This window comes from Bacillus rossius, chromosome 18 (assembly GCF_032445375.1).
Source record: "Bacillus rossius redtenbacheri isolate Brsri chromosome 18, Brsri_v3, whole genome shotgun sequence".
Classification (NCBI taxonomy): domain Eukaryota; kingdom Metazoa; phylum Arthropoda; class Insecta; order Phasmatodea; family Bacillidae; genus Bacillus; species Bacillus rossius.
The window spans coordinates 29238336-29266080 of record NC_086345.1 but is presented as its reverse complement, the minus strand read 5'-3'; the positions used below and the strand labels follow the sequence as shown (position 1 = coordinate 29266080).

General features: G+C 39.4%; 2 protein-coding genes across 3 annotated transcripts in view; one reads left to right on the top strand and one right to left on the bottom strand.

The window, feature by feature from the left end:
* Positions 1 to 9830, top strand: part of LOC134541398 (uncharacterized) — a 30510-nt gene extending 20680 nt beyond the window's left edge. Inside the window, exons 10-16 of the mRNA XM_063384820.1 lie at positions 206 to 318; positions 734 to 889; positions 2299 to 2465; positions 3982 to 4186; positions 5825 to 5905; positions 7380 to 7436; positions 8265 to 9830. Of these exons, the coding sequence (XP_063240890.1) occupies positions 206 to 318; positions 734 to 889; positions 2299 to 2465; positions 3982 to 4186; positions 5825 to 5905; positions 7380 to 7436; positions 8265 to 8369 (884 nt within the window). The 3' untranslated portion in view covers positions 8370 to 9830. The remainder of the gene's footprint in view (positions 1 to 205; positions 319 to 733; positions 890 to 2298; positions 2466 to 3981; positions 4187 to 5824; positions 5906 to 7379; positions 7437 to 8264) is intronic.
* An 11054-nt stretch (positions 9831 to 20884) lies between these two features.
* On the bottom strand, positions 20885 to 27483 carry LOC134541221 (uncharacterized). Of its 2 annotated transcripts, none has more exons than XM_063384473.1 (3): positions 27348 to 27483; positions 24900 to 25130; positions 20885 to 22896 (listed from the first exon to the last, which is right to left on the bottom strand). In XM_063384473.1, the coding sequence occupies exons 2-3, from the start codon at positions 25109 to 25111 to the stop codon at positions 22671 to 22673; spliced, it is 438 nt and encodes a 145-aa protein (XP_063240543.1). In that variant the 5' UTR covers positions 25112 to 25130; positions 27348 to 27483; the 3' UTR covers positions 20885 to 22670. The 2 variants fall into 2 exon arrangements, with proteins under 2 accessions (XP_063240543.1, XP_063240544.1); XM_063384474.1 differs by having other exon boundaries at positions 27344 to 27476.
* Positions 27484 to 27745: the final 262 nt, after the last annotated feature.

The following is a 27745-nucleotide window of genomic DNA, read 5'->3' as shown; positions in this document are numbered from 1 at the left end:
GTTACAAACATTGTGATGAACAACCTATAACGAGAGTTACAGTTTTGTAACTCTCTACGTTATTTGTTATTCCCCCTCCCCCCCTCTTTGCCACCGAGTGCCCCACTCCTTGTTTATCGTGATGCTCGGATCTGGACTGACCCGAAGCCTCCCTTCAGAAACCAACCAGCCATGTGATGTGTGCGAGTGTGGTGCTGTGTTGCAGAGCGGGCGGGCGAGCGCGGGCCAATGGGCAGCAAGCGACTGTCCCGCTGGTACTTCGGGGGCGTGGCGTCGGCGGGCGCGGCGTGCTGCACCCACCCCCTGGACCTGATCAAGGTGAGGACGCACGCCCGGTAGCTCTGGTGGGACGAGAGCCGGCCCGGTGTCTGGATTTTGCTGCGGAACCACGACACTTATTTCTTATAAATGTGCAAAGAGATCCTATTTTACTTGAAAATGATGTACATTGCTGCCGGTGTCTAGGCACATCCATCAGTCGTAACTTTCATGCATGTGATAAAACATGTTTAAAACTAACGTGGATAAAAGTTTATGCTAAATATTTAAGTATCGGAGGAAAAAAAAATGTTAAATGTGCTTAACCTTCATGATCGTCAGTCAGTATTCCTGTACAAGTGAAAATTTTCACTGCGATTCAAGCCTTCCGGTCTGTAGGCGGCATGACAATGGGAAAGTGGTTGGAGAGGAGCGGGTGGGAGTTGAGCCGTGCTGTGCCGTGCCGTGGGCGCAGGTGCACCTGCAGACGCAGCAGGAGGGCAAGCTGTCGGCGGCGCGGCTGGCGCTGGGCATCGCCAGGCGGCAGGGGCTGCTGGCGCTCTACAACGGCCTGTCTGCGTCGCTGCTGCGCCAGCTCACCTACTCCACCACCCGCTTCGGCATCTACGAGGTCCGTCCCGTCTCGTCCCGCCGTCCATCCCCACTGTCCCCACTGCAGCGCGGGGCGCAGTCACAGAAATAAAACAAAGTAAAACTACATGAAAAAAAGCATCAAAAGAACCCATTCGTCTTGAAAAAAAAAGTACTTTAATAGAATCGAATTTGAATGATTAAATGCTTGAATTGTACCGAGAAAAAAAAATCGAAGGAAAGAACTGAAATGTGTAGAAATGTTTCCTTAACTGTACATGTTAATGTGAAATAAACGAAATAATCAGAAACGATACGAATGGGAAATTAAATGCATCCACGTACACCGAAATGCTCGGAGCTCAGGGCGCATTCTTACCCCCCATCCCGGCTGGCTCGCGTCACAGTCCGTGCGTTATCGACGAAATTAATTAGTTCTTTTGAGAGTACTTGGAAATAAATGAATTGAAAATTGTACCGTTTAAGAGTAAACAAAAAAATTAAAACCATTTTGTGTATTTTTTTCAATAATTACTGGAATTTTAATTTTTTTTTGTGGCTGATCCTGAATTACATTGGCAACAGTGAAGGGCTATGTACCAGCAGTAATTATAATATTTTTATCATTTTTTTAAAAAAATTCTAATATTTGTTGATTTTTCAAAGACCATAAATTAGCATCTGTTGAAAGTATCGTCACAGTTGTAGTCGTATTGAAAGAAAAATAAATAATTAAAAGATAAAACATCTATCACAATTTCTTGTGGAGAAACTATTTACAGCAGTCGGTCGCCACTGACAGCGAGTCGTCACATTAAATATATGTCCCGAAATGACCCTTAAGTGTTGTGAAAAAAAAAGGCTGTCTGCGAAATCATTTGAAACCAACACGGTGTCTTTCGATTACGACTCCTTAGATATGAAAAAAAAAATCAGAATATGATCATATGATGTGCTTGGTGAAACACAACAGGCCCAAGAGATGTAGCGCGTGACAATCCAATATACACTGATGCACTTGTGCTTAATATTGACTTGGGGAAAAGATAAGTAAGGAGGTGATTCACAAGCGTAAAAATGTGTTTAGTTAAGTTTTACAGTGTGTGTCACTCAGGGACGCAACAACTAAATTTCCAAAGGGGGGGGGGGGGGGGCAATATACCTTTTTATAAAGAATCATCAATCGCCCCCCCCCCCCCCCCCCCCCTATTTAAGCAGGGGGTCCAGAATTCCCTCTCCGGGAAAATTTGTATTTCAAGGTGGAAAATGGTGCTATTCAAGCAGTTTTGTCATCTACAAATAGATTACACAGCACTTTCTTTGCCCCCGTTTGCCCCCACTTCAAGGTTTCAGAGGGGGGGCAAAATTCCCTTGCCCCCCCCCTGTTGTTGCGCCCCTGGTCACTATACGTAGACTGTGCAGCATGAGCCGTGCCGTGCGTGTCGACAGGTGGTGAAGCAGGCCGTGTCGCCCACGGGCACGGACATACCGTTCGTGGCGCGGGTGGGCATAGCGAGCGTGGCGGGCGCGGCGGGCGGCTTCGTGGGCACGCCCGGAGACATGATCAACGTGCGCATGCAGAACGACATCAAGCTGCCGCCTGAGGCGCGCCGCAAGTGAGTCCCCGGCCTCCGGCTCGCTCTCGTTGTATCTCGCGAGGGGCAGATTGCTGGTTAAGCTGCATGTCACAGTTATGAAAGTTGCAAACACAGAAAACAAGCCAATGCCAGCCGATGTCGAAAGTTAAAAACGTAGACAGCACGAAGATTCAGTGAAAGGAATTAGTCGGAGAAATATTAGAGCGCAGTCGGACACGGTGGGTTAACGACGAGACGGTCGCACAAGAACGAAACGACCTTGAACAGCACACTGACAACACAGACATGCGCAGGCAAGGCCAGCGATTAAATTAAACAGATATTCGGGACCTGAGATCTCTTCCCGTCCTCAGGCTGTGTTGTAATATCTTTCTGACTAATTCCTTGATTCCTTCCACTGAATTTTTGAGCTGCCTGTGTTTTTTAATTTTTTTTCATAGTCATCTTTCTTGTTCGTTATTGATGTTTCTTGTGACACGCAGCGTAAACAGTAATGGCATACGTCCAATAAGACATGTTAAATCAAGTGGGCCCCACTCTTGGTGTGTGTCGCGACTGTGTCGTCGCTTCACGTGACGGAGCACACAGCGAGGTCTGCGGTCTCTGTAATGGTAGAAATTACGTGCCCAGCATGTGTCTTGATTGGCTGCGCTGTTTGGCGGTTGTACTTGTGTTTCCTCCGCTGTTTGCTCGTGTCTTGAGAAGCTCCAGATGAGCAGTGTATCGTTTTAAATGTAAACCAATCTTTTGTTTTCACGTGGAATTAGTAAATGATTGAGTGTAACAAGGTTTCCACTGGGTTAAAGGAATTAAAATAAGGCATTCTTTATTTTAACTTTGGGTTTTACATGTGAACTAGCTAACATGGGGTAGCAAATACAGCAAATTATTTATTAACACAGTTAAGGCAGACCGCAGGAACCTCGGATGAGCGAGATCGCTGCTGACGCGGACATGCAGTGGTGTCGGTCTCCAGGGTGACGTTACCCCAGCTCTCATTCGGCGTGGACTCTTTCCCGTCACTCCATCATTCGCTCAGCCAGTAGATGTCATATTTGACGTTAATTTTCTTTAGGCTTTCGACATCAGTTTGATCACTTACTGGGTCCTAAAGCAAAGATTACAATAGCTTTCGCCGGTAATAGCGCTTTAGGTCGGCTCAAACGGTGATGAAATGGTGGTTGATCAAGACGGCACTGTATCTATCTTTATTATATAAAACCCTAGATAATAATTTTTTTTTCACTCATAGTTTATTTTAAATTAGTTTGCTAAATCATTTGTTACTGTAAGAAAAAAAAAGAGGGATTTACTTTAAGTGGAGCAGATTTCAGTAACATAGTAAATTTCAAAAAGGTTTTAAAAATTTGTGACGTTTTAGTGACTTTGATGTTTTCCACTTTTGAGCGGCTAAGAACAAGGAGAAAAGAAAGAAAGGTCAACTTGTAAGTGTTCCGAAGCCATAGTTGCAATGGAAACATGTGTTCTGGGGGCACGTACAGACAAGCAGTCCAGGGGCGTGCGTGTGTCGCAGCTACAAGCACGCGCTGGACGGGCTGGCGCGCGTGTGGCGCGAGGAGGGGGTGGCGCGGCTCTTCTCCGGCGCGTCGGCCGCCACCAGCCGCGCCGTGCTCATGACGGTCGGCCAGCTGTCCTTCTACGACCAGGTGAAGGCGTTCCTGCTGGCGCGCGGCTTCTCCGACGGCCTGGGCACGCACTTCCTGTCCAGCCTCACCGCGGTCAGTGTTCAGCCCTGAGTCATTTGCGGGTTTTTGAAAGACACCTTTACAATTGCGCGAGTTTTCCCTGTGTGGGTCCTGTCAGGGTGTCATCATCCCGCACCTTTTTACTAGGCATCTGCATATACTGTTTTTCATTTGAATAAAATATCAAACTATTCACAAATATCAAATATTTAACATCTTATTTGAACTTAACTGAAACTTCTTTTTTCCACACTTCTCAGGAGTGCAAGAAAAATTTATGAAAGTACAGAAAAAGAAAAAAGAGAGTAACTACATTATGGAACCATGATTACACAAAAATAGTTTATTATTAATAATTTTATCTCATAATCACAGATTATTTGTTAAATATGCAAACATTTTACATACAATTTTGCAGAAACAAAAATCAGTATTTGTCAGTATATAATTTTAGCTTCAGACATGTTTAATTTTTATATATAATTTTTTTTTTTGTGAATGAGTCCCACTTTGTTTATCTACTAGTAATTAATAATTTAAAAAAAATATATATTAATTTTGAAATGTTGTATTGAATACTCATATGTTCACGAATATCAAACATCAAATTAATTATTAATATCTAATATATTTAGAATATTCCCAGACCCCTACTGTTTTGAATGCACACGTACGGACACAACTCTGTGAATGTTACTTTTGCTATGTACGGATTCAGTAGTTTACGGTGGAGAAACTATCTTACGTAATCTGTTTTATAATAAGAAATGTCTCTTCACCACAAGTTGTTTTGTGGCACCTGTCACAGCTCGGACAGTTGCCAAAAGTGTATGTACTTTTCCACTCGTCACGTCACGTCGCTAAACGACAGAGCACGCTATTTCCCAAACGCGAGTCAACACTTGTTGGCAGCTGGCACGAGCGATCCTCGCACGGCCAATAGGAGCACGCTCCGTGCCATCAGCAGTCTGTACCTGCCACGTAAAATACCGTAAACCATGAGTGTATTTCAATGCATGGAAATTTCTACACATTACCTACTTTAATAAAATCAACAAAAATATTTCCTCATGGTTTTTAATTTCAATTTAATATAAACTTTTAAAAACATTTTCCATTTCATACTCGTGCTTTGTAAGAAATTATGTTTAGCTGCAGACACACTTGTTAGTGAACTGGTAGGTCTCTGTAGCAAAATACGGTTTAAAAAATAAAAAACGGAACCACACACATGCTCTCGGCGAATTATTAAATGCTTTTCTCGTAAACGGACGCCACTCTGATATCTCGATTGGCGTGACTTCTTCTGAAGCTCTGGACACTGTGTGTGTGTGCACCGGTGGCCCGGACGAGATGCCACGCCGTGATTGGCTCGTCGCTCCCTGCCCGAGGGGTCCCGGTGTGGTGTAGGCGCCAGCAGGGCTGATAGTCTCAGGGCTCAGGACACGGCCAACTGCCTGGTCAGCCGAGCGAGGCGGCGACTGTGCTGGGTTGCTGGCCCCAGCCGCTGGTCTAACACCCTCCCGATCAAACAACAGGGAGCGATCCCTAACAGTTCTGTACATGTTTTAAGAGAGAACTGGAAGTTACTCCCACACTGCCCTGGCAGGGCGCACATGTGGGAGAGGAACGCGAGAACGCCGGCGTGCAGCGTTGTTGTGGTTGTCGCAGGGGGCCGTGGCCACGACGCTCACCCAGCCGCTGGACGTGCTGAAGACGCGCACCATGAACGCCAAGCCCGGAGAGTTCCAGGTGCGTAGCTCCGCCCACTGACCTCCTGCTGTCTCGTGAACACCACGAGGAGCCCTGATCATAGAACCACCTGAAGACTCTCTCCAGGTTTTTAAAGGCGAAACAATGAGGCTCTGCTGTATTTAAGGACGGATTAGGCCTCTCCATCTTTCAGTTCAAAATATTTTGATACAGCTTGCAAATAAAGCTCCCGTGGTAAATTTTTTTTCCGGTCAAAATGGCATAGGACTCAGCTTTGGCTACTTTTTTTTTAAGTCAGCACTTGCGAACTGATGTAATTATCATAATCGTTCTAGTTGCCTTCGTGAAATAAAAAAGTTATTGCCTCGCGTCGCTTACAGACTAGAGTCTGTTGGTAAACATGTGGTCGCCACAAGGCAGAGAAGGCCTGGGATATAGAATTTAATGCCTGACGAGGCTTATTGCTGTGGGGAAGAGCTTTTCCATAATGTATAATTTTTTTTAATCATAAAACAATTATTTTAAAGCTGTGCAGGATTCTCAAATAAGGAAAAAGTTTCAGGATCGCTAAGCTTTTTTTATGAGATAAAGATTTCCTGGGATTTGTGTAGGATTATTTATGTATTTTTACTGTCCACTTCGGTGACAGGTGAATTTAGGGAATATTAATACAGGTATAAATGTTGACTTTTTGGACTGTCACATTGCGAAAGAAACTAACTGATGCTGTAAGGCCTCAAATTCACCAGTAATTTGGCAATGAAAAGATTTGATACTTGATGGGAGAAAAAAAAATTAGTAATTCAAATGTTAACACTTATAAGTAATAGTTTTCATTGGTCCTAATTGCAAACTGTACTATAGAGTCTACCTGTTGTGGTACTTTTGTAGGTATTAAGATTTTATTTATTTATGCAGTACCTACATTCTGTTGAGCTTGTTTATGGTAGACACTATGGAACAAGGCCATTTTCCATGAAACTATTATGGTATTCAGAATTAAATTAGTAGGTAAAGAGCAAGACATTAAAATTTAAATACAAATTTTCAATTGACTAATATTACTCCACGCTCAAACTATGTACCTACTGTCATATGTTCAATATTACATAAAGTTTCTTTATAAACTACAGTTTTGATTCAGGGATCTCAGTTTGTGAAACACAGCTGTGTTTAACTCCTCAGGGAACATTCGTGGTAAAAAAGAGAACTTTTAAATGTGTAAAAATTTTAACATATATATTTTTTGGCATTATAAAAATGGGAACAAAAAAATTATTAAATTGTTGAATGTTAATTCATTCATTATTTTATCTCGGATATTTGTGATCTAGGATTAAATTGGAAAGGCAGATTCGAGAGAACATTTTGTATTAGATCCACAGCTCGCTAATGTTAAGAGTAGCTGTTGTCTGAACTTAAGTAGCAGTTGCAGTGAGTTTCCAAAGTGTTTCCAGTAACCGCTGGTGTTGCGCGACGTGAACGAGGGCTGCTTGGTTGTCGGGTGTTCCAGGGCCTGTGGAGCATCGTGGTGTACACCGCCCGGCTCGGCCCGCTCGGCTTCTTCAAGGTGAGCGGCTCGTTCATTAGCTTCGTATCGCCCGTATCGCCCGTATCGGTGTGGGGGCTCACCCTGCGACCAGTTGTTTCTGTCTCGTGGCTTGGGGCAAAGCTTTATAGTTTAATTTTGAAATCAATTTTTTAAACAGGAGTTTTCGGTTTTATTTTTTTCGCACATGCAGTTTTTATTCATTCTTAAAATATATTTCATTATTCAACAAATATGAAACCAAAATATTTCTTGATACTTATTTCACAACTGACACATGATGCACTTACAAACTAAAATCATTAGCAATAAGCATGTCTGAAACAGAACTATACTCTGAAAAATAAAAATAAATTGGCAAATTTGAGCGTGTTTTAAATAATGTACCCATGTCATTTATGTAAAAGAGTGTTACTAATAAGAGCTGCATGATCAAATCTTTTTTCCAATCAATTTAGTTAATTAAATTTGGTACAAAATTCATGCGGAATAAGTTTAATTGAATGAATTTACCAAAACAAAACATAACATTTTTCCTTCAAATACACGCAACTTGTGAATTCAACAAAATTTATGACTGACACATAGTTTCCGCCCCCGCCGCTAGAATTCACTGCAGGAACAGCTGCGTCGAATAACAAATCATTCAATTCGTAGAGCGGAAGGTCGAAATATACGTTGAAACGGCTCAGATAAAGGGGAAATGATTTGGAAGGAAGAAAAAAAAACTACTTTGGAGGTGAATTTCGACAAGGAATTTTTTTATTAAAACGCTGTACAGATTGTTGAAAATTCAGTGAACTGGTGGAGTGCCTCCCGGGATTGTGACGGACTGCCTCCTGCCGACAGGGCTACGTCCCGGCCTTCGTGCGTCTCGGCCCGCACACCATCCTCACCTTCGTGTTCATGGAGCAGCTGCGCCAGAACTTCGGCGTCGTGGTCGGCGCGGACTAGAGCCGTGCCGCCTCCGTGCTGCCTCCGCGCTCCTCGGAGGCCGTGGCGAGCCGCGCCATCTACCTGGAATATGTGTTTGTGATGTTCAGTCAGGGCAATGCCTCCCAGTTCACGCAGCATGAGGACAGGAATATTTATTCAGATGCAGTAGAACACTGTTATAAATGTTTTTCAGAACATTATAAGCAAGAAATAAATACATTTTCCTAATGGGGTAAATATCTGGACTTAAATAATTATGTTATACGTGATTAGGAAAACATAAGCAGGAACATTATAGCAGGGTTGCACTGTACAGCAATTTTTTTTCCTGCAACGCAGTACGCAGAGGCGACCACCTGAATAATAAACTCTTTAATTCAACTTTTTTAATGATTGTTCTGCCAATTCATTTATATATCGAAAAAAAAAAATTACTGACAATAAAAATGAATCCAGCATTATTAAAATCAGTACAAATGCTGTTCATGTAATGTTATGAACAGGATTCAACAATTTAATGGCGAACATTTTACTTCACAGATACGTCGATGTAATGCCACAGCCAAGGTATGCCCCTGATAGCACAGACTTGCTTTTTGAAAGTAACAGGTTATTTGTGATCTCTGAATCATGCTTAATATTTTTCACCCTTTTCCATTTCACTCTATTTTGCACCTCTTCATCTTGGAATCCTGCGAAATGTGGGAATTCATAGTTCCATTGTTGTTTCGTAAAATGTTTTATATTCTATTCAAATTGGGGAAAAAAAATGATTCGCAGAAGTCTAGCAATAACGACTAGTTTGATGGTGTGTTGTTGGTGTGAGCTCATGTCGATGCTTGCTGTAGGAATAAACTGTGACACTCCATCCTCTGCTAGTTGGTCACAACTGTGGTTAGTAGCCGAGTTGATTACGTTTAAATAATTTATTTAAGTAATTGTTAAAAGGTTGGGATGGATAAAAAAAAAATTATATCCTCTGTTTGTTTGGTTATAATCAAATTTTGTGCAATATAACAGGTACAGTTTTTGAAGTTATACTTCTTTAGGCGCGTTATGAAAAAATGATGAGAGGGAAATTTTAAGATGCGCGCGCATCACTGTAGCACAAAATGAACAGGTTGAAGCTGCCCGCTAAACCGCTCATTAAGTTTCGAAAAAAAGCTACCAACCAAATAGAAATAGAACCTCTATTAGTCGCGCATGTTGGCACGCTCGTCGCCTCTGATCACTGTTTTCATATTTATAATATTTATCCACATGTTTCTAGTTTCTACATTCACAACGCGTGTTTTAGTTTCATACAAGTGTGAATTATATATGTGCTAATAAATTATATTCAGTAGCGATTTAAATTGAATAATTAGATTAATAATATTTACTATTTGTATTGTGCTTATATACTTTTTCAAGTGCTCCAATATAATTGACATTAACTATCCCTATCCGTATGTATTATTTATTGATATGAATTAAAATATTATTATTTAATTTTTACAAAATAAAGAAATAAATTTAATAAAACATTTAATAAAAAATTTGTGATAAAAATTAAAATCAAACATCAAATTAAAATATTATATTTGATATTTATTATTAAATTGAATAAATAATAAATATTTATAAAAATATATAAACAAATTTAATGAAAACTTTTTGATAAAAGTGAAAAGTGAATATTAAATTAAGAAAATAATAAATATTTAAAAAATAAATAAACTTAAATTAAATTTTTGAATTTATTATTAAAGTTATTTATTTTCTTTTAAAATATTAAATAATCAATAATAAATATTTAAAATTAAGAATCTTATAATATTTAGTAAGAATTATGTCATATATATTTATTATTCTCTAAATTTTATTTATTTAATTTTTCAAATTTAAACTGAACTTTATTGACTGTGTTGACAATCTTTTTCCAGCCCTTTTATTATTTTATTGTAATTAATTATTTGCATGCAATTAAAAACTATTTTTTAATGATGCCAAAGAAGTATAACTTCTCACGCGCGTACATAAGTACATGCACCAATTTTTTTTTTTTAAATTAAAAATATTCTCAATAAACATTAAGCGGTATGAAAAATTCATTACTTTTATAGTAGGAGCAGACGTAACTTAAGGTATAAGTTATGGTCACAGACAGATTTAATCGTTTCCGGAGATTGAATCGCTAACGATAAATCCCTCTTGGTTCTCCTAGAACGACTGTAGATGCAGCCATAAGTTACTCTAACAGAGCCTCATTTACATGTCTTATAAAAAAAAACTGTAACGGTATGCGTTGTGTCGTAATTTATATATATTTTTTCAAAACTTGATGTAATGTAAGTAATTACCTGGAATGTATTAACTATAAATTTATGTGCCTCATAGCCGTGGTAATGTCTACTTACGTACAGTCAGCGTTTTGTTCCACACAAGCTTTATTTGGTGTGTGACTGATTGTAATATAGTTTATCTTTACAGTTTTTGTATTTTGTAATGTTTTAATTGAAACGTCATTGAAGTGTAATGATTGAGCGTTCATGCTGTTACGAATATGGCAGTGTCTTGTAGGAGCTGTTATTATCTATTCCTTTACATAGTTCCTAATAGTTCACTACATTATATATCACTTTCAAATATTCTATTATTGACTTTCGTACTACTTTTGAATTTTTATTAATGCAATGAATATTATTACCCTTCAAACTGAGTGTGTTGGTGTTGACATAATGTTTCCATTATAAACATGGTTCGTACCTCTTCACAGCAATAATAATTCAGGAATTTTTATGGAGCCCTTGAAGGATTTTAATGTCTTAAGATGTAAACGGATATCAGTGGATTTATATTTTGCTCATATTTCATCATTATTATGCTATTTATTCAATTGTAAAATTTAATTAATGAAAATTCTGTGCCATTAAAAAAAGAAAACCAGACACAAGTTACTTAAGAGCTAAGCAGCATTGTTACTCACTAACAGAGTGAAAGTGTGAAACATTGCTTTGCTACCAGAGTCCAAAACAAAATAATAAAAACCACACAAACCACTGTGAGTTTTTAAATTTTATGCAATTTCAATACTTTGTGTATTAAGGCATTTAATAGTATCCGTGGTGATATTTAAGGAACCTTAAGCAATAAAAACTAAATAAAGGAGGCGTACGAACCATGCATCATTTAAAATGAAAATAATAATTTAGTGTTGGCACGACCAGGTTGTCAGTGAAAATGCCAGTTGGAACTTTGTTCGATCGGATGATCAGATGGTTAGGACAACTTGAAGTGGACCAATTTCTGTACAGTTGTACTTCCTGAATGTCTTGCCAAGCGGAAGTGACAAAGATCCGCGGAATGTGGGCTCTCCGTAGATGTGTTTAGGGGTTTGTCGTGTTGGACAGCCTGTGGATCCAGCGACAAACATTCACAGCCACGACTGTCGTCAGACAGTTTGATCTCTGGAGGTTTGTTCATGTGTCACAAGCTGCAGCGTGGCTCTTGGACCTCGGAGGGGCAGTAGCGATGCACTGACGAGGCATTACCAGCTCACAGGAATCTGAATAACTGTTGCAGATGAGCGCTGTGATTGCGGTGGTACAATGTCAGTTGCTTGTAGTCTTATTGCAATTAAAAACTGCATAAATATGGGGGAAAGTGGGACGTAGAGGGAGAAGGCGGTATTTGTTGTTGAAACTACAAATTGGCCTGCTAGTTTATTTTTTATATTGGTGTTGCTGGCCAAAACTACTCGAGGGTTGGCCAACTTGCTCTGCGACTCGTAGACTAGACCACGGCGATAGAACGTGTTTGCGTGGAAGCTATGCCCTTGCCTTCGACTCAGTGTTGCCAACATTCACGCCTGCTCCTGTGGTGCAGAACTGCAGCTAGCCTCTAGTTGTGACTGTGAGACATTGTGATTTTAACATCATCTTGCTCGCACAGAACCACAAGAAAATATGCAATATAGTTTCAGTAATGACTGAGAATAGAAATTCTGTTGTATTTAATATTAATATCAAATTTGTGTATTATATAAAAAAGAGAATACCAATGTAGTTAATTATTTATACACATGTACATATAAAGTGTGTGTTTCAGCAACACACATATTACTGATACATGTGGGTGCTAGTATGTTGACTTGAAAAGGACTTTAGTTTTCTATAGTGTACATGTATCACGGTGCTTAGGAAAGTTTTTTTTTTGAGCTTAAAATTGGTAGCTGTGCATTTTTTATGTTTGCATGTTGAAGCTGTGATAGTAAATAGTGAAATGTGTATGTTTAGTGTAAAAACAGTTTTGCTGGTGACTTGCATGTTGGTGTTTGTGATAAATCTGTAGGAATTCCAAAGAAATGTTTCATTTGCGAGTCTCTGACCGAATGTCTCCAGCCGCGCTCGGAGTGTTCGACCGGACGCACCCCCAGGATTCAGCCGTCCAAGGTCAAACAACGATCCGTCAATCACTTGACCTCAAGCCAATCGGAAGGCCCAGGAAATTTCACCCGTCCGTCTGTCCGTCAAAGCTTCCCCGAGGTCTAATGGGCAGACAGATAAATTTGCAACCTCCAAAACATTTGCAAGTATTGTGGGTTACTTTTATTATCTTACAAGGTTTTGAAGTTCATCACATGTTTTTACGTGTGTTAGAACCCATTTAAAACTTTTGTATTTGGTAAGAAAATCGACCGAGACGTACAACTGTAATTAATTACTATGTTCAATCTGAAAATAGATAAATAAGTATCGGAGCAAAAAAAAACTAATTTAAATGTGCTTAACCTAAATGATCGTCAGTCAGTCTTCCTGTACAAGAGAAATTTTCACGACAATTTAAGCCTTCTAGTCTGTTGGGGGTATCAAAATGGAAAAGTACTAGGATGGAAATGCGGAACATAGTGATCGCTCGGCGTGTTGATGGACCAATGGGTGGTGGACGGACGAACGTGACGTATCATTGAGAGTCCAGCTCAACATGAGATACGGTTATCTTCAAATAGAATTTGGTCACAATTGCGTTGTGTGTAGTGTCAGTGATGTGTAGTGTACCACGGAGTCTGTAGTCGCTCGTTTGCGTGGTCGCTACTGCTCTGCCGGGGCGGATAACTGCGACGTTTTTATCTTCAAATTCTTTGTCGAGATAACGAAAACAAACAAGTGCAAACACAGATAGCAAAAATCTCCCACTGATATTATTTGTATTACTTAACAAACTAACTTGTTTAGTTCACTGCCTTTTTCTTCTTCTTCCTTTTATCAAAAATGCAGTACATTTCAAGAACTGCTCTTCTCAGAGTTCAAACCACATAATCATGTGGAACATATCTTAGGACTTAAATAATGAGGGGGGAGATATACTCTAGACTTCCTGGGGACATTTTGACTGTTTCCCACCATTCGCGACATTTTAGCGAATCTGATCAGTCTCGAGATGAGGGCAATATCGTAACTGTGATATCTGAGGCAGTACGGATGATGCATTTTCCAGAGAGATAAAGTTCTTAGAAGCAACATTCCTGCGAGAGTAACTCTAAATGTATGTTGTTGGCAGCCAATTGGAACAGCTTGAGAAATTAAGTTTCACAGTTCACAAAACTGTCGTTTTTATATATTGTGGCTATTTACTCCGTAAAAATCAAAGCAAAAATTTAATTTATTACAAATGGACTTTCTTGAGAATTTGGTTACCAGCAAAAGAGTTTCTATATAAAAAAAAGTTTTTCTAATTTTGTTGGCTATATGCTTTGTTAACAGATTTTTTTAAAATGTTTTATCGCAAAGTTTTGGTATATTGTTTTATTTAATGTTGGTTTTAGTTTTAAAATCGCTGTTATGTTGGTGTAAAATAATTTGTGTTTTCAAATGTTTAGTCAGACCGGGTGTACTGTCTGCAGTTGAATTAATTTATGTATATATTTATATATGTTTAGATATTAAATGTTATGTGCTTGATCATGAACTTAAAATATAAGACAACTTATATTCAGTATCAAAGATCTTTGTTATATATGCGTTTTTTTTTTTTTTTATGTGACTAAAAATTTTACAAACTTTGTTGAGAATGTAACTGTCTGGTGTGAAGTGTTGTTAAAAAAATTCATGTACAATGAAAATAAAACTGATTTCTCAAGTGTAAAGTTGTATTAATTGTGGTATCACTGATTTTCCACCTGAAATGTGTAATTCGGTACTATCAGGTAAGTATGGTTGGAATGGTACAGGATTACTGTGTCTTTTGGTGCTCTGTCATCCACTGCAGTGTGGATGTAATAGCCAGTTGGCGTGATGTTTATCTGCTGTGGAGTATTAGGTATGCGAATATTATTTTCATTTGTGATCTACATTGTAATTGCTGCACATATTTCATGTATCTTATAATGCTGTGTAACAACATCCCGCAGTGGCATTAGTTAACTTCAGAATTTTTGAAATAAGAGTTGTCTCCATTTTAATAATTTTCTCGTCGAATATTTTGTTTCTAGACAATTCTGGTGTAGACCACACATTTTTAATCATTATTTATATTTTCCTGTCTTGATTGCATTTTATTGTTTCCTTGGAAACATCTGCAGCGGTGCAGATGACTTCAGTGTGTGGGGCCAGTCTGAGTTCGTGACGACCGGGAATCAGCCGTCGAGATCTGCAGCGATTCAGCTGGGCCAGGGTCGGCAGACTTGCGAGTCAGAGAAGCCAGTACTAAGTAAACAGATTCTGCAGTTGCTTTAGAGCCACACCATGCATTTTCTCTGTATAAATCTTGCCCCTAGCAACTATTCACAAATACGATTAGGGCAGAGTTTTATTGCAATTCAGCCTCTCTCTCACATACACACAGAGAGCATAATGAAGATGGCAAAAAAGAGAGAGAAGAGAGAAAGAGCGAGGGAACGATTAGGGCAGAATAAACTTTAATTATGACAGACAAGTGGTGATCAGATTTTAATTATTAATTAATAATTGAAGAAAAACTTAGTTTGGGAACTACATTTAGCGGATTGAATTCCACCTGGCACGGTGGAGGATCACATGGATACCTTAAAGCCGTGCGGACAGCTATCTACCAGCACTGAGCTGCACCAGACTGTACCCAGATAGTACCCACTTGTGGCGTACGCTACGGGGCATAATGACCTGTGCGACATAAGAGCACCGACGGTAGGCGTCAATGCATTAACTCCTTTGTTAGCACAACAGAGACAATGCTACTTTTTATCAAATTATTATGAAAAACAAAACTGACAGCAATTTATCTAATCATTTCATCACGTGAAAAATACACAGCATCTATCCAAGAAATGATTGAAATATGATGTAGCATATCAGGGTTTTTTTGGGGGGGGCGGGGGGGGGGGGAGTAGGAAGAGAAGCCAAAATATAAGGATGATATCAGTGTTCTACACGTACTAATATAACTCCATTTGTTTATAAATATATGAGTTGTACCTGTATTGCAGGTTAAATGCGAGAAATATTTATACTATTATAATATCATTCATATTATGATGATTCATTCGTTCGGAACATTTCCCATATATAAATATATTTAATTAACCAGTAATATTTTGATCTAATTTTCTTGCGAATAGCTTTAACTACAGTCATTAATAAAAAAAGAAAGCAGGCTGATAAAATTATTAACAAACGTCCGCCATATTGGAATTTGAAAAAACAGAAGAAGAAAGAAAAGAAGGAATAAAAAGCGGCTTCACGTCCGCCTGGTCTGCACGGCCATTTCAATTGTATTCTACCAGGCGCACATGAGCGAGGAGGAGGTAGCCATTAGTTCAAAAACACTCGACAGATGGCAGCACTTACCAAAAACGACACCATTTATCCAGCGATTATTTTCTCATTCTACCAGGGAAGCATGAGCGAGCGAGAGGTGTATCACTAGTTCAAAAACACTCGACAGATGGCAGCACTTACCAAAAACGACACCATTTATCCAGCGATTATTTTCTCATTCTACCAGGGAAGCATGAGCGAGCGAGAGGTGTATCACTAGTTCAAAAACACTCGACAGATGGCAGCAGCAGCACATACCAGAAACACGACGTCTATTCAGCCATTTCGTTCTCATTCTACCAGGAGAACATGAACGAGGTAGAGGTGTATTATTTTAGTATTTGCTTAACATAGTCGTGCCTGCTGTAAACTACCATCTGGCCAGGAATTATTACATTATCTTTAAATTACTCATGTTATGAATTGAAATACATTATTAAATGACTTTTATTGCCAGTCTTTATATTTATTCTCCCAGAGAGTCATTGTAAAGTATAATATTATTAAAGTGTAAGGTTTTTTAAATTCACCTTTTAATTATCAATCTCCTCTGCTTTCTATTACTTTGAGTAACATTATTTTATCAATTGTAAATGTGAGCAAAAGAACACAGTGTGCTGGAGTGTTTCATTATAATATAGAAATATGTAAATTGTAAAGTATGTGTAAATATAAAAGAAACTATTGAATTGACATTGAATACTATAAGTTAAAGTACCTACGTTACCTACCTGCTTAACACATGAAGGGATGCCAGCCAGTTATTTCATGTTAATTAAAAAGGCAGTAAGTTGCCCAAATAGGTTTTACCCTGGCAATCTTCAATAAGTTTTTTTTTTTTTTTTTTTTTTTTTAATTATGTTCAAAATATGATTGACGTCTCAAGAAGTGACTCGTACATGGAGCCTAGATTCTTACCCGGGCATCAAGGAGGTTCAGCTTCGATTATCACCGGGGCCCCACAAGAGTGTGTTCACATGATGAGCTCAGACTTCTTTTTATTTAGAGGGGGGGGGGGAAGGGGGAGTGGGGTATATAACCACTTTTCCTACAGTTTGTTTTTAAATTCTTTCCATTTGAGTGCAGGCAGCCATGACCCAGTGGGTGATATACTGCAGAGGAGTGCTCATGTTGCAGAATAAGTTAAACATATCTCACTTGTGTTAATCTGGCCTCCTCATAGTTCAGGCTGCTGTGAATAATTATGGCAGATACATTTCACATTTTATTACTACAAGTAAGAGATTTAATTTCCCGTGCAGAGTAAAAAGTTTTTTTATTCATGCACTGTACAATTCAAGAGCAAAGAAAATAAATATGTATAGTTTTAAAAACATTTCATTGAGGTATCATTAGTGTTTGCACAGCAATGAATTTTTTAAACTGGAACATTGTAGCATGAACAAAAACTTTTACTTTAAATTAGTTTCCGGTTCATTCAACTTTCATCACTGTACTATTAAATGAATCTGTGAAATGCATGCTATTTGTATTCTTTTACCGTTTTTAAATAACAGCACATTCATTAAGAAACGACAGATTATAAAGATACACATGCTCGGTATTACACACACCTGCCTGCGACCGATAGCAAGGAACCATTCCAGCATCGTTAATGCTATTGATCGCAGCAGGGAAAATATACAAGAATTAGTTGTGGACTCAACAAACATGTTGACAGATGTCAACACACGACTCCGTCTGTGCTTGGCCTAGCTACATACCTCCAAGACCGCTACGATGCCTCATAACCCACGCGTAAGAACTGTTCTTTGACACAAGAAAACATTCCTGAAAACACCGAGCCTTAATTTTAAATGTTGATGCCGATCTTCCGAAAACCCTTCTCACGACTCGTGTACCGAGACAGCTGAATGTCAGGATGTTTCTCAAACCACTGTAGCTCATCCTTGCCGCTTCTAGCTGTCTCGCTTGACGAGACGAGCGTGGCAAGTACGTCTCACCAATCACAGCCAAGACGTAGGGATGACAGGGGGTTGTTTTGGGGCGCACTGCAGGCGAGTTTCAACATGGATCAGCTCGGAGACGTCTGTCGTAGCAGGCAGTCGCTCACAGAGCCAGACTCTGAGGGACCTGTGATGTGAGCGGCAACTGTGCAAACTCAACTCTCTCTCTCGCACCATTTCCCTCCCTTCTCCCTCGAGACGCATACTTGCCAACTTTCGAAATTTACAATCCAGCAGAAAAATTTATACTGTCAATCTTAGTGTATGTAAAAAAATTGCAATTGGGTTACTCTACGATTGAAACTGACAAATGACTAAACATTGTACACTTTACACTATCTACCGAGTCAAAATATGTTCATGAAAAAAAAATTAAAACAAATAAATGACCTGAAAAAATCTGCTCTGTAAATTTCACAGTTCACGCTAATCTAATATTACTTTACACAATATTGCAGCAACTGAAATCATCTGTTCGTATCCAGGTTTTAATTATGTACAACACTTTTGTACCAGCTATGTTTTTCTTAAGAAAAATGCTTGAGTAATGATTTCTTAGCAAGCTATGTTTGACAGTGAAATGCACGAACACACACACACTTCTAATGACATTATTCACTTTTTCATTTTTCACAAAATAATTCTGAATTTAATGTTTTCTTTTATTTGTCCCTTTTTGTATTACTATTGTTTTTCTTGTGGTTTTGCCATGATTTTTGATGTTTTTTTCCCTGCAGTGTGAAATGTTCATATCACAAGGACAAATTGTACAGAAAGCATACGCATTACCTCTATCACACTCAATAATATACGGAAACTCTTGCACATACACGGTTCTGAATGCTCATGAAGTAAACATGAATATATTTGTACTGACACCACAACACACTCATCTCTAAATAGTTATTCACGAAGCACTAAGCTTTAAGTTTTATACAAGATAAATAAAACAATGAATTATGTAACTGCAACACTGCCATTTTGCACCCTAATTCACTCAAAGACTTAAGACAAATACTGATGTCCAATATTCAGAGCCTAAAAGATAAACAAAAAAATTGAAACTACACGATTGGCTTGTAGCAGCCGATGGAGAAACAAGACGACACAGGTGAATTTTTTTTTTTAACCTCACTATCCATCATTGATACGATACCAAACTCATCCAAAATTTATTTTAATGATTAAAAATGTCTGAAAACCAGTAAAATAACAGATATGGCAGCACAATCGTACAGTAACAATGTTGCAGGTAAATCTCACACGTTGGCAAGCATGGTTCTGGCGCGTCGTGGCAGGGGCAGCTAGCTCCGCAGGTGGACTTATTGCGAGCCCCGAAGACACACACGCACAAGTCCTCGCAGCTTCCTCGTGTAGCCGCCTCACAGTGCGATCGCAGCGTTGGCTCACATAGAGCAGAAGCTTCAGTTCATACTTATTTATACTGTCACGAGCCTGTACAGTGTTTGACTTTGTTAGTTGTTCTAGCAAGGAAGCCTATCATTTATGTTCGTAATGTTTGGATACATTGTGTGCTTCTTGATCTACAGAATTTCCATACTATGTTTATAATAAAATCAGACTATGTTTTAGATTTGTTTGTCGACTTCATCATCGAGGATCAACACCCTCGGATCGTCTCAACAGAAAGATACACAGCCAGTTCTTGTCGAAGACGGAACCACGTCTGATGTTTATCCTACATCTTGGACTCTGAGTCACATCACATTTACTTTAAGTTTTTACAAGGAAAGTCTGTCTGAAAGACTTTAAAAACTCTCTACACAAACACCTGAATCACTGCACCGCCACTTCGCAGACGAAGTCTCACTGAACGGAAAGGACAGAGGGGAGTCAGATGTTGAACAAAGAAATTGAATAACTAAAGTCTGACATGAAAGAGATTTGTTATAACATGGTTCACACCTTCTTGAGCAACCAAAACTCAAGGAGTTTTTAAGCATCCCTTTACTTCACCACCTTCAACAATATCAAAATGTAGAAAACTATTTGTAATACCACAAATTTAGCTCAACCAAATAGCAATGATAAATTGTTAATGCACCATCCATAAATAATTTAGTTGGTTCAACTCTTACAGATAAGCCTTTATTGTCCAGAATTATCTCTGGAACACATCTATCTAACACAAGTAGTGTATCTGAATTACTATATACCCGAACTATTTAACATGATCATAAATTTATATTAACTTCAAAAGTTCACAATAAGATATAAAATACATTTTTAGTTTAAAAGTGAGATACAATTTATGAAAAAATAATTCAACATATTTTATATACATAAAATTTAATCCCGTGGCCTGCAATTTGCCAACTGCACTGGGCATACGCAAGGTGTTGTTCGCTGTCAAGTTGGGGTCAAAAGAACATTAAAATATTCACATTTGTCCATTACTTGCAAGTAATCAGTCTTTATTAAGGACTTTTAAACGCCCTTAATCAATTGGAACAAATTAAGGACTTTTTAAGGATATTAAGGACACGTACAAACCCTGGATGAATAAGCATTAACCTGTCTTTGTACTGGAAAATAAGAGTCCAAGAAAAGATACAAAATCAGTTTTGACAAAATAATTTCACTTGCTCGTGGGTTTTGCAAGTAAGCAACACGACATCATGATACCTTTCTGAGTCCACGAATCTCCTAACAGTTTATCACGCGCATGTCGCTGACGAGCGACGGTTGATCTGTGTAGTTGGCAACACTACTGATTGTGAGCTACTAAACGATCCAAGATGCAGGTGTACAACTATAACCACACAACTTATTTATAAATTAAAAAAAATTATCATTTATTTGTGTATAAAAACAAGTGCAATAATAATAAAAAAATACAATGTGTAGCATGAAACACAAAGTACAAACAAAAGTAAACAAAGTACAAGCTTCCAAAACACACAGATCTGTTCGGTCTCTCCAGCTACACTGAACACGTTAAGTCTTGCCAAGTATGTTCCTTTCAGTAAAAAAGAAAAATGTGTGTTAAATGTTAAAATGTGAAACAACTTCTCCCGAGGTGAAGCCACTCGGGACAAGCGCGAGACAGGCAGGTGAGAGTTGAACACCACGCAGTCGTCGGCAGGAACGGATGTCGGAAGCTGTGTTCCAGGTTGTTCAGTTTGGCTGCCTTCGTCCCACGGCGTCCGCAGCGCAACGCTGTGAGGAGTCCACTCGGCACAACACACGTGTTCAGACTCTTTGAAAGTGTCACGCAAACAGCACAAACTACACACACAACACACCACATTTACCTGACAATAATGCCACTCTCAATATCATGCGAGCCCAAACTTTACAGATTGGAAATTACATAAAATGTAAGTACATAGCACTTGAAAATTATTTAAACTATTAAATTCATTCCGTATCTGCTGGACCCTTTCTGGTGCCACTTTCGCCAGTAAGTGATTTACGGGGCCGCAAGTTAGAAGAGTGAAGTGTCGCGACTTTAGTTCAGAAAGCCGAGAATGCTGTGATGACTTGTGGTCTCTGGGAGGGGGAGAGCGGAGGTTGCTTCCCCGACAGCCGCCGGGAAGAGAAGTTGGAGGAACCTGTAGTTTTACAACCAAGCTGTTCCCAGTGGCGAGACACAAGTTTGCGATAGTAGTTTCCACAGTTTTGGTAAAAATGATAGCAATATGCTATAATTTAGCATATTAACATAAAGCATATTCTTGGCGAATATGCTATATGTTTAATACTTTATAAACAAAACTATTATTAACAAAGGTTAAGTTTCATTTGCGCCATTCACGAAAGAACAAAGCAGCTTTTATTTATTTAGAGAATAGGAATTTTTTTTCAGATCTCATACTAATATAAAGCACATGTTAGTCAGTACCTCTACTAATGTACATTTAAAAAGAATCATATGTGTGTTACGAATTCAAGAACCAAATAGTTATGAGCAATACGTGCGCACGGAAGGAACGGAATTCCTACAAAGCTGAAAGTAATTTGGGCAAATTCTTTTTGACGAACACATGTTCCACAAAAACTTATTTTCTGTGCTACTGCTACAGCGTTAAAGAGCTGAAACAGCTGCCACAAAACCGACTCTGCCGACTCGTAGCGAGACATCACAAACACAAGTCCGGACGAGACCTGCTTGTGTGCCGCAGACTTGGCCACGGGACTGGTGTTTCAGAACGATTTCAACGTTATTATTCAATATATACAATACAGCGCACAAGTTACTGCACCTTACGAATGAAACAAGCAAGTATTGAGCGCGGTGCTGAAGAACAACGAAGGCAGCTGCCAGGACTGCCACCAAAATTCGGGTGGGTCTATCGAAAAATCCCGACATTTCCCTGCCTATTTCCGACCGGAAAAAAAAAACAGACAAAGCGTTGCTTTAAGTACTTAAAAAAAAAAACTCACAGACTATATTTGGTTTCGTGTTCATTCAGAGGGGTTTTCACAAATTCCCACTTCTCTCTCTATGTCATTATAATCTTTCTTATTCAACTGATAGGTTCTGACTCAACACCACGGACCGCGGGAACCCGTACGGACGCCACCGGAACTCGGCCCAGCGGCAGAAAGGCGTGTCACCAGCGCGCGCCGGGCGTGCAGCACTCCAGGAAGGTGGCGTAGCGCTCCTCCAGCCAGTCGAAGGCCGTGTTCCTGGCGTCGTGCAGCGCCTCCAGCAGCGCCGTGTCGTCGCGGCCCGGCCGCGCCAGGCACGCCCGCAGCCGCCGCAGCTGCCACTCGTCCAGGTTCACCGCGTTGTCCGTGTGCGCGGCGAAGGCCAGCACGTCCCTGGCGGCGGCCACCCTGCAACCACGCCGCGCTACACTCGCTCGTGTCGTGTCTACAGCTGTGGCACACCGCGTGTACTCGGTACCGAGTGACGGGTGCGCCATCCGGGGCGACAGAATTGTATCCCCTTGGCCCCTTGGAAAGGGTACCTTTCAGGATTTTCTGTACAGTGACACAGCAGAAAATAAACTGGAAAGGTACCCTTTCCGATTTCTTAAAATTCATATTATTTTCTGCTTTAAAATCGTGAAAGTTATCCCCTCTAACCTAACCTAACTTAACCTAAACTAAACTAACCTAACCTAACCATTCCGAGCACAAAAACATGCCACAAACTGGAATTCCCCCCCCCCCCCCCCCCCCCCCATCTAGTACCGAGTAACGAAACGTTACACACGAACGCATTTTGTGACTCACATTTTTCCCTAGTATAAATAATTATCGTCGACACCTATATTTGTTGCTTTTTTTTTTCATTATAATCGACGCATAATGGATTGCGATGTCATTGTGATATATAACATAAGCTCACGGTTAAAAATTTCAAAATAGTAAATCCATTCGCTAATTTAGTAGATTCCGTCAACAGTTCAATTGTAGTTCTACACTTTACCTATTAAATCAAAATAAAATTTAGAATGCCTTAAAACACAAGTCTGGTTCAAAATACGGAAAAGTGAAAAAAAAAAATGCACCTTACGCAGTTTGGTATGTAACGTGTAAAAATGTTTTCTACAAATTACGAATGTTGCAACGCCGCAACGTCATACTGTACACGTACGCCAATACGACTCGATTCGTTGCTCTAACGTAACATAGCATGTTATGAGGTTATCAGAAGTAACGAGTAACGTAACAATACGATAGTGACGAGTACTAATTGTTATTGTAACGAATAAATACTTTTACGCCTCTAGTTGTGTCAAGGTGGCGGTGCATTGTTCCAATTATTCTTATTACCTGATAACAATGTAATTTTCCTGTAGCATGAGTATGTTACTTCATTTGCACCCTGTCACAGACTGTATGTGACATTTTTTGATTGTCACATACATGCACTGGAAGCAACTATGCAAACTGTGTGGGAAAATTAAGCACTAATTTGCTGACTTTCATTATTATTTTTTATATATAATTGCACGTCTAAGTGATGGATTAGGGTAGGTCAGGGACTTTTATAGCCGTACAAATCATTTAATGTCTCTCGTAAAATGGTGTTTTTGCTCCAACATTGTGGTAGCAAAAAAACCATGAAGTCCGAGGAAATAATGTAGTTTATCGAGTTGAAAATTGGTGGAAACTTACTTGAAATAGCTGTTAATTTACTTCTGACAGCTAATTTCAATAATTTGCGTGAGTTAAGATATTTTCTCGATTTTAGTGTTTTCTGAACACACTGCAGCGGCCAGGTCCCGCTACTTTCGAACAGCGCGCCGGGGCGTCAACGGCCTCTCCCTCCCTCCTCCTCCCTGCCCCGCTGTTGTTGCTCAGCTCTTTGAAGGGCTTGTTAAATTCAGCCCCTCCCCGTTACCTCTTGATATCTTGTCCTGGCAGTTGGAAGCCATGTCCAGGATCCGCTAAGTTAGGGCTTTGTAAAGGCTTTCAGCACAATTGTTTTAGAATGCAGTAGGAATTGTAATTTTTGCAGGACAATCACGTCTCCCCCGTCCTCAAGACAAGGAGAACGACGGCCTACCGAGCATCCATGTCCTTGGGACATGTCAGGGACTTTTAAAACTGTACAAATCATTTAATGTCTCTCGCAAAATTGGTGTTTTTGCTCCAACATTGTGGTAGTAAAAAAACCACGAAGTCCGAGGAAACAATGTAGTTTATCGAGTTAAAAATTGGTGGAAACTTACTGAAATTGCTGTAATTTACTTCTGACAGCTAATTTCAATAATTTGCGTGCATTTCGATATTTTCTCGATATGAGTGTTTTCTGAACGCACAATTGTTTTAGAATGCAGTAGGAATTGTAATTCTCCCCCGTCCAAGAGACGAGAAGGACGGCCTACCGGGCTTCCATGTCCTTGGCCTCGTAGTGCTCTATGATGTCGTCGCACATCTCCCAGAACACCAGGTTGTTCTCCTCCTCAAAGTACTCCCGCAGGAACTGGCGGTACACGCTCCGCCCCACGCTGCTCCTCAGCACGTTGATGAAGCCGTCGAAGAAGCGCCTGCGCGTGCCGGGGGACAGCCTGTCCAGGGCTCCACACACGCCGGCCATGGCCCCCCGTCGCCCGGCACTGCAACCAGGCGCGCCGGCATCACACTCTTCAACTGCACTGCGGAGCAGGGGCGTAGCCAGGGGGGCGTTTTAGGGGTTCAAACCTACCCCCCCACCCCCCTTAGCACCAAATCTTTAATTAAATTTCTTATTCATCACTCAAACAAATTTCATATTAAAAATTAATAAAGTTTTTACCATTACAATATTTAAATTTAAGAACCGAAAACTGCTAAAATAGCACTATTTTACACTTTAAAATCCAAATTTGCCCGGGGGAGGACCCCCGGACCCCCCGTTTTAATACGGGGGGGGGGGGGGGGGGGGCATGCTTCTTAACACCCCCCATACACAAATCCTGGCTACGACACTGCTGCAGAGATTCATGTCTCGTCGGCATCGCAGTCTGTAAGACTGTGCTGGGTAACCATGTGAGAAATGGCGGGAGTTACGAGGCGAGACAGGAAAAATTTGCAGGTTCATTCCACGATATGACAGAATCCAAACAACTGTACCTTTATATTGCTTTCTCTGATTGGTTCACAGTGTATCTGAAGGACTTTGAGCCAATGAAAAACCCTTCAACCAAAAAAAGCAACGAATCGGCAAGCTTCCCAGTTGACAGGTGTCACAAAGTCAGTAGCCAATGAGCAGGTGGCATTCGACCGAGTGTGTAGGGGATTATGGAGTCTATCCTAGACTAGAGGTCATCCAAAGCGCTAATTTTTCCAGTCTCAAGTGATGAGAAGGTATGGCAGCGTCCAGAGAATCGGTAAAGAGAGGCTGGCTAGGAAAGTGCCCAGGAGGAGGGCCCCAGGAGAGACCAAGGAGGCGGTGGGAAGAGCAGACAGTGAGAGGAGTGCAGGACAGAGAGAGAGGAGAATGAACAGAGTGAAGGAGGAGGAATGACGGACGGACAGAGCAAGATGGAGGAACTATACTTGGCTGACCCGGCCGTAGGCTGGAAGCAGTTGTTGTCGATGATGATGATGAAGAAATGATGGGAGAAAAATGGGAGTACCTCATGTAAACACACAAATATGTGCCACGTTTACCTCACGAAAACAATCCAGGTTCCACCCCAGTGGCAATTAAACCAACTGACCAAACAATCCACATGGCTTCTATTCCAAAATGAGTTCATATTGCAGGAAAAAAAACTTTTTTATCTACAAATACTATTTTTGGTAATTTTTTAGTGTAGATAATTTTCTCCCACACAAGAGGGACAGGGGGGAAATAACTGAATTATATATTTTTTTCATGTAAGTACTTGGTTTTCAACCCTAATTAGGCACAATTCGGGGTGAAAACAGTGTTGATACACTTCGTTACATACTTTCATTGAACACATCTGTCATTTAGAAAACAGTCTTGGCTACATTGTACACCTAGGGTTGTCTGGAAAACCACAGGTTTAGGTTGCAGCTAGAATTAAGTGAACAGAAGGGTGGTGAAAACAGGATCAGGGATTTCTCAATGCTGAAAAATCTTTGCTACACTATTAAAGCACAAAACAAATTTACATCACTATATTTACATTACATGTAATATTAACAATAATTTTTACCATCCTTTAACCAGAAAATACAGTTTTTCGCATGTGGCCAGGGCAAAATACGTAAAATTTCTAATTACATAAGTTCTTGTAAATATCTGAATACAGCTAGATATTACAATTAGAAATAAAATAAGGAACTGAATAAATTCGGGCATTAGCCTTCTTTTAAAAGTGGCATCCCTAAAGTTGACAATTACTATATACTGTACTGATGTAAATACACTACACCTATAATTGTTTTGCAAATCATTGAAATGTAGCAAATTTTATCTCCTGTCTGAAAATAACTGCCACAAAGATAAGTAGAACTAAGAATAATTTAGAAAGTATTTTTTTATTCACATAAAACCTTAAACTATAATTTATAAATGGTCGAAAACCGTTTAAAATTTGTTAATGTTGGGTAAATTACAACTATTAATTAACTTTTTTCAATGATTGATTAAAAATAAGTTAGGTTTTGTTAAGTCAATGACATTAAAATATATTGCAAAACGTTTAAACGATTAGTTATATAACGTTAGTGACATACAAAATTCTTGAGTTCTGTTTAAAGGATATAGCTGCTCAAGGAAATTATTTTTAAAAACATATAAATAAGGTATTGCTCCAAATATGTGTACATTATTAATGTCAGCTAAAAAGCCGCAATGTATTTGTTAATTACATACATACTATTTTTCAACTCATATCCCACAAAATATCCTCAGCTCCTCATTGCCATGCAAACTTGCAGCAAATAATATTTTGGAAACTTTTGACATAAATAAAAATAACGACCAAGGCAAAGATATTTGCATAGATAAAAACCCTTGCATTTACTCGTATTTTACTGCTTGTCTCTTTCTTCTGTGTAACTCACAGCTGCAAGATTCTCAAATTGACAATAGAAAGCGCTGCATTTTAAATAAATATATAGTAGTTTTTAAAAGCTAATAATAATAAACTTACAATTATAAATCCTAATATTTAGAATTATATTTTGTCTTCAGTTTTTTCCTTTGGTTACGGGTAACAAAAAAATTAATTAGAGATAACAAGAAAATTTTATTGTAAGAGTAACACGGACTATA